Below are 17,197 nucleotides of genomic sequence, written 5' to 3' on the forward strand. Positions count from 1 at the left end.
TGTTGGGAGAAGACGAGGTGAGAGCTACCACCAGTCTGGTCTCATGCCAACTGTAAAGCATCCTGAAACCATTCATGTGTGGGGTTGCTTCTCAGCCAAGGGAGTCGGCTCTCTCACAGTCTTACCTAAAAACTCAGCCATGAATAAAGAATGGTACCAGAATGTCCTTCTAGAGCAACTTCTCCCAACCGTCCCAGAGCAGTTTGGTGATGAACAATGCCTTTTCCAGCATGATGGAGCACCTTGCCATAAAGCAAAGGTGATATCTAACCCCCCTAGGGCCAAAACCAAAATTTCCAGGGCGGGCGGGCGAAACGAGACCCTCCATTTCTGTACAGCCCCGTACAGCCCCAATGCCCAGGTATGCGCGGCGGCGTTCCGAAGTTCGCCGCGGCCGGGCCGGCCCCCTTAAAAATCGGCGGGCGGGCCGGGCAGGTGCAGAGCGGATCCCCGCCCCCCCCAAAGAAGGCCCTTCTCCGCTCGCAGCGCGGGCTCCATCCACAGTGTGGCGCCCGGGGGTAGGGTCGCGAACCGTACGCAGGCGGAGGGGGGGGGGCCGTACAGCCCCGCATTGGCCGAGCCCGCGCGTCCGTCGAACTGGCGCGATTTTGGGAGGGGCCAGGCGGCCGAAACGTGGACCGGCCGTACAGGACCCACAGATTCCCTTTGCTGCTGGCGTCGGGCCTTCGGCGCCACCAACCTGTCGGAGCGGGGATGGCGCCAGCGTGGCAGGGGGCGGGAAGGGAAAAACGGGAAAGGTTCACACATTGGCCGAGCCCGCACGTCCGTCAAAGTGGCGCACTTTTGGGAGGGCCAAGCGTCCGAAACGTGGACCGGCCGTACAGGACCCATAGATTCCCTTTGCCGCTGCCGTCGGGCCAGAACTAAAAAAAAATACGCCACTTATTTTAATATAATGTTAAAATTATTATTTAACCCGTTTGCAAATATAGATTCCAGACCCCTAATGTGAAATAAAAAATTAATCTCCCACTTCCAGGCTGGGGGGGGGGTCTTAGTCACAGACCTCTCCCCAGGAAGAGGGCCTCTTGCTGGGTAAGAGTGCTGGAACGATGACCCCCCTGCTGGAGCTCTGACATGCATAAGGCAACATCTCTAAATGTTTGGTAGGACAGGTTACAGTTTGTAACAGTGGTAGCCACATGCTGAACTTCATAAGACAATGTTATATTAATTAAAAATAACCTACCGCGATATATACACTTTAGATGTACGGCAGCTACCGTGTTATGTACACTTTATATGTACGTACGCTACTGCGTTATGTACTTTATATGTACGTACGCTAATGCGTTATGTACACTTTATATGTACGTACGCAACCGCGTTATGTACACTTTATATGTACGTACGCTACCGCGTTATGTACACTTTATATGTACGTACGCTACCGCGTTATGTACACTTTATATGTACGTACGCTACCGCGTTATGTACACTTTATATGTACGTACGCTAATGCGTTATGTACACTTTATATGTACGTACGCAACCGCGTTATGTACACTTTATATGTACGTACGCTACCGCGTTATGTACACTTTATATGTACGTACGCTACCGCGTTATGTACACTTTATATGTACGTACGCTACCGCGTTATGTACACTTTATATGTACGTACGCTACTGCGTTATGTACAATTTATATGTACGTACGCTACCGCGTTATGTACACTTTATATGTACGTACGCTACCGCGTTATGTACACTTTATATGTACGTACGCTACCGCGTTATGTACATTTTATATGTACGTACGCTACAGCGTTATGTACACTTTATATGTACGTACGCTACCGCGTTATGTACACTTTATATGTACGTACGCTACCGCGTTATGTACACTTTATATGTACGTACGCTACCGCGTTATGTACACTTTATATGTACGTACGCTACCGCGTTATGTACACTTTAGATGTACGTACGCTACCGCGTTATGTACACTTTATATGTACGTACGCTACCGCGTTATGTACATTTTATATGTACGTACGCTACCGCGTTATGTACATTTTATATCTAGGGCAGCTACCGTGTTATGTACACTTTATATGTACGTACGCTACCGCGTTATGTACACTTTATATGTACGTACGCTACCGCGTTATGTACAATTTAGATGTAGGGCAGCCACCGCGTTATGTACACTTTATATGTACGTACGCTACCGCGTTATGTACACTTTATATGTACGTACGCTACCGCGTTATGTACAATTTAGATGTACGTACGCTACCGCGTTATGTACACTTTATATGTACGTACGCTACCGCGTTATGTACATTTAGGACCTTAAAAAAAACGCCACTTGTTAAAAGATAATGTTCAAATTATTATTAAATCTGTTTGCAAATATAGCTTCCAGACCCCTAATGTGAAATTTAAAAAAAAATTAATCTCCCACTTCCAGGCTGGGGTGGTCTCAGTCAGAGACCTCTCCCCAGGAAGAGTGCCTCTCGCTGGGCTAGAGTGCTTGACTGGACCCCCCTTCTGGAAGTCTGCCTTACCATAGGCATAATTTGAGCTACTCCTGTTAAATTCGTATCCACGCCATGCTGGAGACAGAACTCAAAAAAAATACGCCACTTATTTTAATATAATGTTAAAATTATTATTTAACCCGTTTGCAAATATAGCTTCCAGACCCCTAATGTGAAATAAAAAAAAAAAAAAATTAATCTCCCACTTCCAGGCTGGGGGGTCTCAGTCACAGACCTCTCCCCAGGAAGAGTGCCTCTCGCTGGGCTAGAGTGCTTGACTGGACCCCCCCTTCTGGAAGTCTGCCTTACCATAGGGTCAATTTGAGCTACTCCTGTTAAATTCGTATCCATGCCATGCTGGAGACAGAACTAAAAAAAAATACGCCACTTTTTTTTATATAATGTTAAAATTATTATTTAACCCGTTTGCAAATATAGCTTCCAGACCCCTAATGTGAAATTTAAAAAAAATAAAAAATTTATCTCCCACTTCCAGGCTGGGGGGGTCTCAGTCACAGACCTCTCCCCAGGAAGAGTGCCTCTCGCTGGGCTAGAGTGCTGGAACGATGACCCCCCCTGCTGGAGCTCATTCCAGTGAGATGCTGACCGGTCATTGCCCCGGGGCCAGGTTTTGGCAGCATCTCATCCACAAAACCTGCGCTGTTTTGAGAAAACTGTAGGAAATAAATGAGCGATAAGCTAAGTTAAGCTCTTACCACTACTCACAGACATTTTGACACATATTTAAAAATTCCACCTCCAGGCTTGGGGGGTCTCAGTCACAGACCTCTCCCCAGGAAGAGTGCCTCTCTCTGGGCTAGAGTGCTGGAACGATGACCCCCCCTGCTGGAGCTCATTCCAGTGAGATGCTGACCGATCTTTGCCCCGGGGCCAGGTTTTGGCAGCATCTCATCCACAAAACCTGCGCTGTTATAAGAAAACTGTAGGAAATAAATGAGTGATAAGCTAAGTTAAGCTCTTACCACTACTCACAGACATTTTGACACATATTTAAAAATTCCACCTCCAGGCTTGGGGGGTCTCAGTCACAGACCTCTCCCCAGGAAGAGTGCCTCTCGCTGGGCTAGAGTGCTGGAACGATGACCCCCCCTGCTGGAGCTCATTCCAGTGAGATGCTGACCGGTCATTGCCCCGGGGCCAGGTTTTGGCAGCATCTCATCCACAAAACCTGCGCTGTTTTGAGAAAACTGTAGGAAATAAATGAGTGATAAGCTAAGTTAAGCTCTTACCACTACTCACAGACATTTTGACAAATATTTAAAAATTCCACCTCCAGGCTTGGGGGGTCTCAGTCACAGACCTCTCCCCAGGAAGAGTGCCTCTCTCTGGGCTAGAGTGCTGGAACGATGACCCCCCCTGCTGGAGCTCTGACATACATCAGGCAACATCTCTAAATGTTTGGTAGAGCAGGTTACAGTTTATATTTATTAAAAATAACCTACTGCGATATGTACACTTTATATGTACGGCAGCTACGCCGTTATGTACACTTTAGATGTACGTCAGCTACCGCATTATGTACATCTAGAACCGGAAAAAAAAACGCCACTTTTTAAAAGATAATGTTCAAATTATTATTAAATCTGTTTCCAAATATCCCTTCCAGAGTCCTATTAAGAAATTAGAAAAGTATTTCAAAGTACAAGATGTTTATGTGCTTTAATGTAAATGAAAATATGATGGCTGAGGTGAGATTCGAACCCTGCTCCTCTGGGTGGAAGGCAATGTTGTTATCCACTCTGCTACACCCCTTAGCCCCTATATATAGAGAGCCCTTTTGTACTTCCATGTTGCCTGTACAGCCTCCCTCCTTCCGGACATCTTGACCCTCCTTAACCCACATAATTACATAGGCCACGCTCTCAGCCAATAGCAAAAGCTGTTCCCCTCCCCCGGTAGTTGTGGTCGTGTAGTGCAGTTTCAGACACAACAGTGGAGCTTGATTTCCAATGAGTCAGCCCGTAACCTACCGAGTTATGTACACTTTATTTGTAAGTCCGCTACCGTGTTATGTACATCTAGGATCGGAAAAAAAAAACGCCACTTTTTAAAAGATAATGTTCAAAGTATTATTAAATCTGTTTCCAAATTTCCCTTCCAGAGTCCTATTAAGAAATTAGAAAAATATTTCAAGTCTAAATTGTTTATTTACTTTAATGTACTAAATGAGAATATGGTGGCTGAGGTGGGATTCGAACCCTGCTCCTCCCGCGCGCGCATCGAGAATTGTTTAGCTAAACCGCCCTAAACCGTTTCCCATTCATTTCCTATGGTAGTCCTAAACCACTACGGACGTAATACACCTTTTGGCCACAAGCGTGATTTTGGGGGCGCTCTTTCCACCTCTTTATTTACAGCCATAACCCACTATGGATGTAACACACTTGTTGACCACTACGCAATATGGCGCTGTTGCATTTCTGTTTTTCACCGGTAAAGAGGAAATACTGTATTTGCATTTTGTTTTTCACCGGTAAAGAGGAAATACTGTATTTGCATTGGAATTGCTGTTGGAGACGCGGACCTTGTGTATGCAACAAATATCGAGGATTTACAGACCATCACGTTCTGATCGATCACGTTCTGATCGATCTCGCGTTCTGATCCATCACGTTCTTTATAACGGTAAGTTGTGCTTGGCGGTGGAGCATTAAAATACGGAAAATCTTTGCATCTATGATCGTGCCATTCCAGCCGACTATGCTTGTGTTCGTGCATGTAACAGTGTCGCTACTATACAATTTACTAATGATATATTCATTGAGTCACAGATTTTTTTATTCCTTGCTAAATTTGTATGAAGTATGTGTTACTGCATGAAATTGTAATCCCCTTCGGGGAATCAAACCCACCCGCTTTAGACAAGCAGTTTATGATCAGTAAATTATAAGTATAGAGGAATCATTTCCAAAAAGTTATCGATTCTGCTAAGATCTGTAATTAAATGTCTATTTTAGTGGTGTGGTTTCAGAGAAACGTTCAGTAATAAAATGACTCAAATAAGTCAGAGATATCAGATCTGATCACAGGACAATTAAAGAATAAAACTTTATCTTCTTGTACATGCACCTAGACTGGCTTGTCGGTTTTTAGAATTTGAAGGAAAATTTATTAAAGATATTTTCTTTACTGTTCTACAGGGATTGACTCGGTTATTAATTAGTCTTAATTATTATACAACAATTATTCTTAAACGTTTTTTATTGTATTTTTGTCAAACATGATCAAATCTCTTTTTGCCCCAAAACAGACGTCAAAATGCAGAAGAAAATCCTCTTCTACCCAGGAAAGCTGAATGTTGTTTTTCGCAAGGGACCCCTTGGATTTCTTCTGCAGGATCCCTCCTCTGAGGCCAAGCTGATCAGAGACAACCCCAGCTTGCGGGACAGATCTGCCCCGATGAAAGAGGATGTTGTGCGACAAAACGCTTTGACTGTGGTTCGTCAAAGAGGAGGGGATGTCACAGATGACTCAGAAGTGCTGGGAGACTATATACTCCAATTTGGCAAGTACAAAGGGAAGTCATTCAGGTGGCTTTTAGAAAATGATGTGGGTTACACTTTGTACCTCATCATGAACTTGCAAAAGGAGGAGGAATCTGGCATCTGTATTACAGAGGGCTTTAACAAGATGAGCCTCCTGGCCTTTGTTAAGTATGCTCTCAGTTTTAAGGAAATACAAGATGTCCTAAATTACGAAGCAAGCAAAGTCGGTGCTACAGCAACGTCTTCTGAAGATGATCAGCTCGTTGGATTTGGCTCTCGGGCCAAGAGTACCTGGAAGGAAATTTGGGACAGTAGAGCAGATGGTTATGCTGACTTCATACTGAAGAAGAGTTGCCTTCCTGGAACGCGGATGAACAAGCTGCAACAATACTTGCTTAAGAAACAGCAATCATCCTCCCATGATACCACTCCACAACCCAGTGTGCCACATCAACCCCTGGGTAGGTTACTGAGAATACTGTTGACATTTTTTTTTTAATGGAAACAAAAACATCTGAGACATTCGAAATTCCTCCCAAACTGACCCTTCTTTAATTTGTATACCATTTTTATTGTTTGGTCTACCTTAGTAATGGAGGAGGACGAAGCATTGGAGTCTGCAATGTTAAGCATCTCACCCTCTAAACTTCAGAGTGTGAACAGTAGGTACCCTGTTGTCACTCTTGCATTATTCCTAAATATTTTCTTCTATAATTTAATCTCCTTCCATGTTTGTCTTTATGCAAGCAGTATCAAGACCAATGAAAAAAGAGGACCGCTCAGTGCCAAAAACATCTTCAAGAGCAAAGACAGGTTTTTTATAAAAAAAACAGGTTTCAGTACTGGAGTGTTATTTTCTCACATGAATTATGAATAGCTCTCCAAACTGAGCCTTGACCTATTGTGTTCTTGTGTTCTGGCCAAGTTCTGGTCATGTTCCTGTTACAATGCTTGTTTGCCGCCGTTACAGTCCTTATCAAAGGACCATGAATTGATCCTTGAGATGGCGATTTAGGTGAGTATTTGTTTTTATTCTGCATGTTAACCACTTTTAATAATGTTTGGTATTAACAGTGAAATATATACTTATTCACCTAGTGCTATTGCTCCACCTGCTTAGGGCTAGCACATATATAATTGGTTGTTCATTCTTTTACACATTTAATAATAATAATAATAATAATAATTGAACTTTATTGATCTCACAATGGAGAGATTCCCTTGTGCATCTTATCCCATCACCCTTGGGGAGCAGTGGGCTGCCTTGCGCGGCGCCTGGGGAGCAATCTGGGGTTAAGGGTCTTGCTCAGGGACCCAGAGTGCAGGCAGTGGGGATTGAACCGGGTACTTGCATCCTTCTCTGAGTGCAAGCACGCTGCTCTAACCACTAGGCCAACACTCACCATTTGGACATTCTTTTAGAAATTTGTAAAGCTCTAATAAGCAGAAGGAGTAAAAGTACAACGTTTTGGGTTTACATTATTACAACCTGTTGTGTAACATTATGATTGCTTAAATGACTGATAAATTGTCTTTCTCTAGCTCCAACGGCAACGGTGTCCAGGTCTTCAGATGCATCAGATGAACATCTGACATTAGCAGCTGACGGTAAAGAGATTTAAATCGATTATATTAAAATAAATGATTTGTTTAATGCTATTAGGCTATGTATAGTATTTGGTTTCTTCTGTTTTTTTCCAGTCCCAGCAATCCCTCAAAAAAAGCCGGTGGCCCTTCCATCTCAGCTGTCATTTTTAGTGAAGGAATCCACAAGTGAAAAGAGATCCGAGTCATTTAAAGGTTTGTATCTACTAATCCTCCAACATCCGTTCAATATAGATAGCAAAATCTGGACAATTACCACAGCTACTTCACTTCTTGTCTTAAAATTATACCAAAGTACTTTAATTACTGTACACTCTTTCATTTTATTTCTTGTATTGTACAGCTTTACTTTTAATTTATTGATCTTTCCATATTATTTAGCCTTATGTATAAGTCTTATGTTTTCCTACTTTTGTCATTGTCACAACCAAATCTCCCTATTTTGAGGCAATAAAGGTATTTATCTTAAGACATTAGGAAATATATAACAAAAATTCAACACTTCTTTTCAGATTCCAGCACAAGTGCAACCTCCTCCTCTACGCAAAGAGCCCTTTCCTTTGGGGACAGTGCTGAAGATGGTAAGAACAGAAATAATCTAGAAAATATATATATATTTTTTTTACTCTGTATGAGTTATTTGATTTATTAACAGCATTTCCACTCTGTCTATCAATCGCTGTATTTTCTCAGCGTGACCATGACATCAACAGCTGGAACTGTTCTCAGCACCAGAAGCTGTGGATGAGGACAGAGATGCAAGATCTTGGGCTGTGGCCTGGGTCTCGTCCTTTGCGCAACATAGGGAATGCAATTTCTCTGTGGCGTCATCCTCCACAGCCTGAACTGATTGACGCAGTGTCTGAGCTCCCATCGCCCAACTTCTTTCAGCTGCACCCATTCTTCATTTGGAAACCCGAAAATGAAATTATGTCCCGGCTGAAAAACAATTACATCCTACCATGTCTTCATGGATGTCCTCACCCACATGTGGTTTCCGCTGGTGTTGGCCGTCCTCGGGTGATTGTTGGCTGCAGTGGGCAATATTACATTCTGTCGTCTAGACTTTGCTGTAAGTCTTGTAAGAAAAACTGGTTTGCTGACAGTCCTCGCTGGCTGGAAAAGCTGCCCAGAAGATTCACCAACCTTCTGCCTGCATTCCTAACTTACAAGAAGGCCATCTGTAAGTCAGTCATGGATGAGCTGAGACGTACTGGAAAGTCACCCACAGATATGGCAAACCAGGTGAATGAGCTCATGCATCTTAAATATGAGCGAGCTCACTTGGCATACCTACAGTCTATTGAGAGTGTCTGGGATGCAGAGGCTGGGGTGCATGGACAGAAGACCATCGAGCAGTTTGTGAGGAAAAGCAACACACCACGTCCTTTCTCCTCCTATGAAGACCCTAAAGGTTGGTGTGGTGTCTCCGTGTCAAGCTTCTACCTCACAGATTGTTTACTGGAGGAGTACAGGCGTCAAGAGCCAGCCTTGTCAAGACTCCTTCAAGGCACGTTTGGGCAGGTCTTCAGGTCTGATCACACCAGGAAGGTTGCCCGAAAAGTCACCCTAGCATCTGGGACCATGTCCAGTTATGCAGTAATGAATGAAAACTGGTTAATTGTTTCCTGGGTAATGGTCCAGTCCGAAACCGAGAGATCCTTGGAACCAATGTACCAGGGGATGGCCAAGAGGTACACGGACGCTGGAGTGGAGAAGGCAGGCTTCCACTGGGTGGACAGGTGAGAACGGCCATCCACTGTTTTTTTTTTTTCAAACTGCTACAAATACTCGTTGGTAGTCAATGTAGTAAAAGACCCAAAAATCATTGCAAGACGGATTTCAATTTTTATTCTTACCAGATGAATATTGTCTTCACAAAAGGAACAAAAAAATAAATAAAAACAGACATGATGCAAGACTGAGCTAGCTGCCACTCACGGTTTAATGATACAACTTAAACAGCTAGGAAACCTGCAGCACATCAAAACACATTTTAAGAACAGGCACTGCAAAACAATATATATATAATACATTACAAAAAAAAAAAAATCAACTAACTGTTCAATATCCCTGTATATTTTTGGTTCTTCTTTGTAGAGATTGCTGTGCTTCATTCAGGATCTCAGACAGTATCCCTTCTGAGCATCTAAATTGGGACGCCTGGAAGACGACCCCTTCCATTGTGTGTGAAGCAACTGCTGGTCCCCTGGCGAATACTTGTGCCTCCAGGTCATGCTTTAATAACAACATTGTAGTGAAGCTGGACTTGTTCCACTGTCTGCAGCGCTTTTCAAGGCAGTGCACATCAGAACATCACCCTCTTTTTAGTAGTTTCTGCCAGCTTCTGTCTGCTGCTTTCACTGTGGTGGATCAGGAGGATCTGAAGAAGCTCAAGGAGGCCTATGTATTCTGCGGTATCCTGCCAGCAAACCCAACAAAACAGCACACACGGGAGCACTGCAGGACCAGGATACCACAGCCCACAGAGCTACTGGACAGAGTGGAGAGGGTGATGAAACACTTTCACCTGGCCAAGGATCCCAATGATGTGCCGTTATTCAAGCCATCCATGCTTAAGACCTGGCGGATTCAAAGAGTCCACATTCTTCGTGGATGTTTGAGTGACCCTGAGCTGTCGGAAGGGATCATGTACAGGTATGGTGGAACCCTTCAGCTCAACCACGTGCCCGGAGAAGGTGCAAAGGTCCCCATCTGGATTCCTGTCAGGGGTACATCACAGCAGGAGGGATACCATTTCCATCAGGCCCAGTGGGTCACTGGAAATCTGGTCTCCACTGAGTTGTTCCAGGCTCAAGGGATGACAGGAGTTGTGCGCTGGAACTATAAGAGACTGGTGGACCTTAAGCAGCCTGGAGTTGTCCTTCCTGCAGTGTTTGATCCAGCTTTAATAGCTGAATTAAACACTGCGTCCAAGAGAGTTACTGGCCAGGAAAAGTATCCAGCACTCCAAATTTCCAACAGGGACACTGGAGAAAAATTTGGCCTGGATTACATAGAGCCAGGCTGCCGGCCAGTACCTCTGGACTGGGACAAGTACAGGACTGTGAAAAGGGAGGTACCACCTGCTTTAGCTCCACAGTTTCCTCTGTCACCATCCACCTGTGAACAAGTTCCGTCCTCTCCTGTACTTGCTGTAAGACCATCAGCAGCACAACCAGCCAGCAGTTCCTCCTGTGCAGAATATGAGGACAAGGGGATCCTTCAAGAAATCTTACAAGATTCTCCAACAAGTGAGTGAACAACGTGCTTTGCACTTATTGTTTAGAATTAAATATAGGAATTTATGCATGTGATTAATAAACTGATTAACTTTTTGTGTTTCAGAGACTTCACTTCCTCTGCCTCAGCGATCCTCACCACGGAGTGCCCGCACTGGACCTGTGAAGACAGGTGGACGGGTCTTTGTGTTGGACCACACACGCTGGACACCACCGATGAAGGAGGTGATTGATGGCTTGCTGCAAAAACACCATGGGGAGAAGGAAATCCTAAAGATCGTGGATAAAGAATATGCCCAAGTTGTTATTCAGGCCGCCACAGATCCCAACAGCTTGGTACATCCGACAACCAAATTTCATATTGCACGTTACGTAAAGCACATAGCAAAGCTATTAAACACCAGCTCCTCAATGAATACCAGCCCGGAAAAGCTTCAAGAAACCCAGGAACTGTGGCACAGTTTAACTGAGGGAAGCCAATCAACCACTGTTCCTGTGACCACCATTGAGCCGGCCACCTTCAATCCACCTGCACCTGCTTTTTCCACTTCTGTCACACAAGAGGCTATCAAGAAGATTGTTGAGGACATTTTATCTAAGCAGCAGCAGCAACAGCAGCAACAACAGCCTGAACAGAAAAAAAGGAAGACAAAGACTTGTCTTTCCTGTGGACAGCCAAAGTCTCGTTATGAGAATGATGGTTCTTCCATCCATTTCTTTTTCCAACAGGGACCTGTTCGTTACTTCTACTGCTCCAAAAAAGTGCATGATACTTACGCAGCTGAAGGACTTTCTAACCCAAAGATGTCTTTTGAGGAATTTTCCACAACATCCTTCTTTCAAAGAGAACTGCAGGAAACAAAGAAGCGTGTTGGGGAAAAAACTGATAAGAAGAGAAAAACGACAGAAACGCAGCCAACGGGGCGTGTTTGTAGGTTTTGCCACAAGGACCTGAAACAGGGACCAAACAGCCCACATGTTCATACTGGGTTCCCTGGTGTGGCAGGGAAATATATATATTGTCCACTGAAAGTTCTGTCTACTTACCAAGGACAGGGGATGACTGGGGAAATGAGTTGGAAGGAGTTCTGCAAATCTCCTTTTTATGAGGCAGAAAGACAGAGATGGGTCGCTGAGAGGAAAAAATAGGATGTGGTCCTGTTGGGATAATTACTTAGAAATGTTATTATTGTTGGATATGTTCTTATATTAATACTTTGTAGACTCTTCAAAACCTGAATATACTGTAAATAAGCAACTGAATATATGTCAACATTTAACAGAGACCATAACAATACTGAATGATGTCCTGATTTGCTTGTTGTAAACCAAAAACATACAGCTTTTTGTTTGTATTCTATCTATCTATAGTAATACCAGACTTCCCTGAAAACTATTTTCTTTTTAGCGTTGTGGTCCAACTGTGAGCAAACCTTTTTTATTATGCATAACTTATATATATATAATATTTTTTATATAGTAGTAATACATACTTTAGTGGAATATATATATATATATATATATATATATATATATATATATATATATATATATATATATATATATATATATATATATATATAGATATATATATAGATATATATATATATATATATATATATATATATATATATATATATAATATTGTCTTTCTAGATTTGATTACTTTTGTTTATTCTATATGATAGATTTATATGTATTTGAACAGTGGTTGTTTCTCCATTAAAACATAAAACAAATTGAAAAACATTTGCTGTTTTTAATTCATAAATTACACCTATAATATTGAGTTTTACATTATGCATATAATTGCAAAGTGTCAGTTTGCTTAATGTTTTTGAAGCTAAAGAACGATTTTTAAGTCTTAAAGTACAATAATATCTCCTATTTTAACAGATATGAAGAAAATCCTATCATAATTAACCATCAAATAAGTCGAATTTACAATAAGTGAGCCATAACAGTGAAGAAACATAGATGTATCTTGTAGTCAGAGGTCCTGTAAATTCTCTTATTGCACTTTGTTACAACAATTTGCGGCTCAACGGATGTAATTGATGAAGAAATTAGAATATATTGGGTACAAAGTAAGCAAATTGTTGCAACCCTGAGCAGGGATTGAACCTGCGCCCTCAGAGTTTTTGCACTGCAGGCTCTTGGAAGCTTTGTTTCGTTGTTACAGGAATACACAACTGGCCCCCGCGTGGAAGGCAATGTTGTTATCCACTCTGCTACACCCCTTAGCCCCTATATATAGGGGGCAGAGAACCGTTTTGTAGTTCCATGTTGCCTGTACAGCCTCCCTCCTTCTGTACACCTTGGACCTCTGTGTTGTCCTGCTCTAACTCTACTCCTCAGGTGTGCCTAGTTGGCTGAGGGGGTGTGGCCCACACCTGCAGCTCGTTGCAGGCGGCTTCCTCTGGCTTCTTACGCAGAGCGCTGACAGATGGAAGACGCCAGAGCCTTAAGCAGTGGTGGTACGACGTGGCCTCTGACCCAATTCCTGAAAACCTGCTGGTGAGTTTTTTCATCTTTGAACTTTGACTAATTTTGGATCTCCCTGTTTTTGTCAGTTTTTGGTGCTTCTGGATCCTGCTGGTTCTTCCCTCACTCTGGTCAATCCATCTGTCACCCACTTCTGCCCAGCTTTATGGTAAGCAGTGCAGCTTCTAGTAGTTCTCCTGGTTCACCTTTCAGAGTCACTTACTCTTCTTCTCTTTGCAGTCTCTCCAGCCGTGACGTTCTGACCCTGCCGAGTTGTCCATAGTCCCGTCCGTTATATCTGCCTGTTTCCTAAATAAACATCTTAAAACTGTTTCTTTGCTTCCCGATCATATCTGCATGTGGGCCTCGTCATCTGAAAACCATTACAGTACCAAGTTTGGTACACTTCTTTTTAGGAGGCCCTGATTAAGGCCTCATTAAGGTCAAAAACCAGCTGCTGGCAGAAAAAATATAGAGCTACATGGGCTCCAGTGGGCTTGTTTCGATCGTCTCTATTTACTCTTTCGTTTGGTACCAAGTTTGTGAGGCTACGATGCTGCTTTGCTAAACAGTGGCCCAGAACACTGGTTTCTAGGAGGCCTATTGAGGCCTCCTAACTAAGGTGAAAAACCCAGCTGCTGGGAGACAAAGTAAAAAGCTACATGGGCTCAAGTGGGCTTGTTTCGATCGTCTCTATGTACTCTTTCGTTTGGTACCAAGTTTGTGAGGCTACGATGCTCCTATGCTGAACAGTGGCACAAAACACACTGCTTCTCTGTGTTTTGTGCATCTCTTTTTCATACTTCAAACGGTTGCCATTCTTAGACGCAAGCACCCAGAGGCACAAAAATCACAGACGGCGGTTGAGGGGTGAGCTAGAACTCATATCTAAAGTTTGGTATCACTGCACATAAAAAAACCTTTCTTCCTCAGCTTTTGAGACTCAAATACTGTCTTGAACCCTTAGGAAGTTGGCTAAATTTTTTGGGGCAACCAGCTTTTGTTGTTTTTTTCACAGGAGGCTGATTTTAACATATTTTGTAGGTGACCTTATGAGGAGCAGAACCTGTGATTTTGAACTCCCTGGGTGGTTCCACGTGGACACAGTGGGGGTCAAAAGGTGAAAATTTGCAACCTTTGATGGCACACAGCTCACACACGGTTTGTCTGTTCCAGCTCAAACTCGGCATACAGGAGCCCCTTTGAGGCATCTACCAACAGGTAAGAGCTCATACCTGTATCCCCTTCCTATAGCTACTTTCTTTTAGCAATGAGATAAGAAGATGTGGTTAGTGGCATGTTGTAGAGCACTTCCAGGAAATGAGCATTTATAAGTTTGGTCCAAATCCATGAGCTGCAAAGGCCTGAATTATCAAAAATCAAATATTGCTTGGCTGGTGGCATAGCTCCAGAAACAAAACGGGCCCAGATTTCCACTCTTGGCCATATGCTGCAGTACCATTTCCCACCACCATTGGTGCTATTGATATTTGGACAGGCCTGTACACCATCCCTCCTTCTGTACACCCTCCATTGTAAAGCAATGGAACCAGTTCTGTACAGCCTCCCTCCTTATGTACGCCTTGGCCCCTAAAAAACACGCATAATTAATTAAGCCACGGTCTCGGCCAATAGCAGAAGCTTCCCCACTTTTCCCTTCCCGCCCGTAGTTGGTTCGTGCAGTGCTCTTTCCGACACGTTGGTGGCGCTATGCTGGGTGGGCTAATAAGCCATTGTAAAGCAATGGAACCAGTTCCGGACAGCCTCCCTCCTTCTGTACATCTTCCATTGTAAAGCAATGGAACCAGTTCTGTACAGCCTCCCTCCTTATGTACGCCTTGGCCCCTAAAAAACACGCATAATTAATTAAGCCACGGTCTCGGTAAATAGCAGAAGCTTCCCCACTTTTCCCTTCCCGCCCGTAGTTGGTTCGTGCAGTGCTCTTTCCGACACGTTGGTGGCGCTATGCTGGGTGGGCTAATAAGCCATTGTAAAGCAATGGAACCAGTTCCGGACAGCCTCCCTCCTTCTGTACATCTTCCATTGTAAAGCAATGGAACCAGTTCTGTACAGCCTCCCTCCTTATGTACGCCTTGGCCCCTAAAAAACGCCCCTAATTAAATAAGCCATGGTCTCGGCCAATAGCAGAAGCTTCCCCACCCCTCCGTAGTTGTGTTCGTGCAGTGCACTTTCCGACACGTTGGTGGCGCTATCCTGGGCGGTCTAATCCATTGTAACGTACAGCTATCCTTCCTTTCGTACGCGCCCCCCCCTCCGACACCCCCCGATACGCTAAATCTAGAAGAGAGCGCCATCACATGGTGCACGGAAGGCGGCACGCCCGTACGAAACGCCGACTTGGACCAAGCGGGCGAAATGCTGGAGCTTTTATTGCGCGCGTACGTACACTACCTCGTAACGAACACATACATACAGATTGTATGTGTAAATCCGTACGTACGGTATTCAAAATCATTGTGGCTGTACGGCCGAAGGCGTCGTTTCGTACGATTTTCCCTTGACTGGCTAAAGGAACAAAACAGAGAGATTTTGGGTCCGTGGCCTGGAAACTCCCCTGATCTTAATCCCACTGAAAACTTGTGGTCAATCATCAAGAGACGGGTGGAAAAAACGAAAACCTAGGAGTTCTGACAAAATGCAAGCATTGATTGTGCAAGAATGGACTGCTATCAGTCAGGATTTGGTCCAGAAGTTGATTGAGAGCATGCCAGGGAGAATTGCAGAGGTCCTGAAGAAGAGGGGTCAACACTGCAAATATGGACTTGCTGCATTAATTCATTCTAACGGGCATTAAAAGCTTTTGTTACTCATAATATGATTGCAATTATATTTCTGTATGTGATGACAACATCTGACATACACACATGAAAACCAGAGGGCAGCAGATCATGTGAAAATATATTTGTATCATTCTCAATACTTTTGCCCAAGACTGTATGTTACAATAAAGATAATTATTAAATATTTATGGATATGCCAGCACTATTTAAAATAACTTGCTAATGTTAAAGCTAACTGATATTTCTGAATATAAGGAAATTTACTCTTCAGATTTAATTGTGGTAGGTGGTGATTATAACCTGACCGCAGATGACTGGCTAGACAGATGTCCTTCTAGATGCTCTAAGAAAAGGTTGAATCCTACTTTATGTGAAATTAGCAACTTCAATAATCTCATAGATTTATGGAGAAACAAAAATTCTGGTGCTCTGGTAACATAAATGATTTATTCAGGAAATCTGAAATGACTGAAGACGACAGATGTAAAATCAATTAAAACCGCAAGCGGTGATGATCGGCCCTCGCAGCAAAGCGCCGCTCTGGCCTATTGGCCACCGCTGGGATTTGCGCACCGCCGGCCGCCCGCCACCGCTGATGCTGTCACGCATTTTGCCCGCCCATCCACTGGGCGATTCACACAAACGTGTTCGGCAGCGCTCCCCCACGACTCACAAAAAAATCTGGTGCAGATCGCTCGATGCAGCGAGGAGATACAGCCGTTGAATAATGATAATGCATTTGGCCACCGGACCGGACAAAATCCGGCCGAATTCGGCCCGCGGGCCGTAGCTTTGACACCCCTGGTTTAAACATTAGTATACCAATTTAATCAAAGGTATCTTACTAGCTCTTTCTGGGTCTTCCCCTGGGCCTCCTCCCGGTGGGACGTGCCCAGAACACCTCACCAGGGAGGCGTCCAGGAGGCATCCTAACCAGATGCACAAGCCACCTCAACTGGCTCCTCTCGACATGAAGAAGCAGTGGCTCTACTCTGAGTCCTCCCCGGATGACTGAGCTCCTCACCTTATCTCTAAGGGAGAGCTAACACACAC

The 17,197-nt window shown here is 43.8% G+C and overlaps 2 protein-coding genes across 2 annotated transcripts in view; both read left to right on the plus strand.

The window, feature by feature from the left end:
* Nucleotides 1–4,970: 4,970 nt before the first annotated feature.
* On the plus strand, nucleotides 4,971–7,217 carry LOC118558635. Its single transcript, XM_036129092.1, has 5 exons — nucleotides 4,971–5,152; nucleotides 5,778–6,473; nucleotides 6,603–6,678; nucleotides 6,763–6,825; nucleotides 6,938–7,217. Exons 1-5 carry the CDS (start codon nucleotides 5,059–5,061, stop codon nucleotides 7,005–7,007), a joined length of 999 nt encoding a protein of 332 aa, XP_035984985.1. The 5' UTR covers nucleotides 4,971–5,058; the 3' UTR covers nucleotides 7,008–7,217.
* Nucleotides 7,218–8,850: 1,633 nt separating this feature from the next.
* Nucleotides 8,851–17,197, plus strand: part of LOC118558639 — a 74,213-nt gene continuing 65,866 nt past the window's right edge. Inside the window, exons 1-3 of the mRNA XM_036129096.1 lie at nucleotides 8,851–9,359; nucleotides 9,718–10,871; nucleotides 10,966–11,790. Of these exons, the coding sequence (XP_035984989.1) occupies nucleotides 8,851–9,359; nucleotides 9,718–10,871; nucleotides 10,966–11,790 (2,488 nt within the window). The remainder of the gene's footprint in view (nucleotides 9,360–9,717; nucleotides 10,872–10,965; nucleotides 11,791–17,197) is intronic.

This window comes from Fundulus heteroclitus, unplaced genomic scaffold (genome assembly GCF_011125445.2).
Source record: "Fundulus heteroclitus isolate FHET01 unplaced genomic scaffold, MU-UCD_Fhet_4.1 scaffold_138, whole genome shotgun sequence".
NCBI classification, from domain to species: Eukaryota; Metazoa; Chordata; class Actinopteri; order Cyprinodontiformes; family Fundulidae; genus Fundulus; species Fundulus heteroclitus.

What these genes read in the sequence shown, in the direction of transcription:
- LOC118558635 (XM_036129092.1), top strand. Translation starts at nt 5,059, where the DNA reads ATGCAACAAATATCGAGGATTTACAGACCATCACGTTCTGATCGATCA. An exon ending in CCATCACGTTCTTTATAACG is followed by an intron (nt 5,153 to 5,777) that starts GTAAGTTGTGCT and finishes GCCCCAAAACAG; the next exon opens with ACGTCAAAATGCAGAAGAAA. An exon ending in TGTGCCACATCAACCCCTGG is followed by an intron (nt 6,474 to 6,602) that starts GTAGGTTACTGA and finishes GGTCTACCTTAG; the next exon opens with TAATGGAGGAGGACGAAGCA.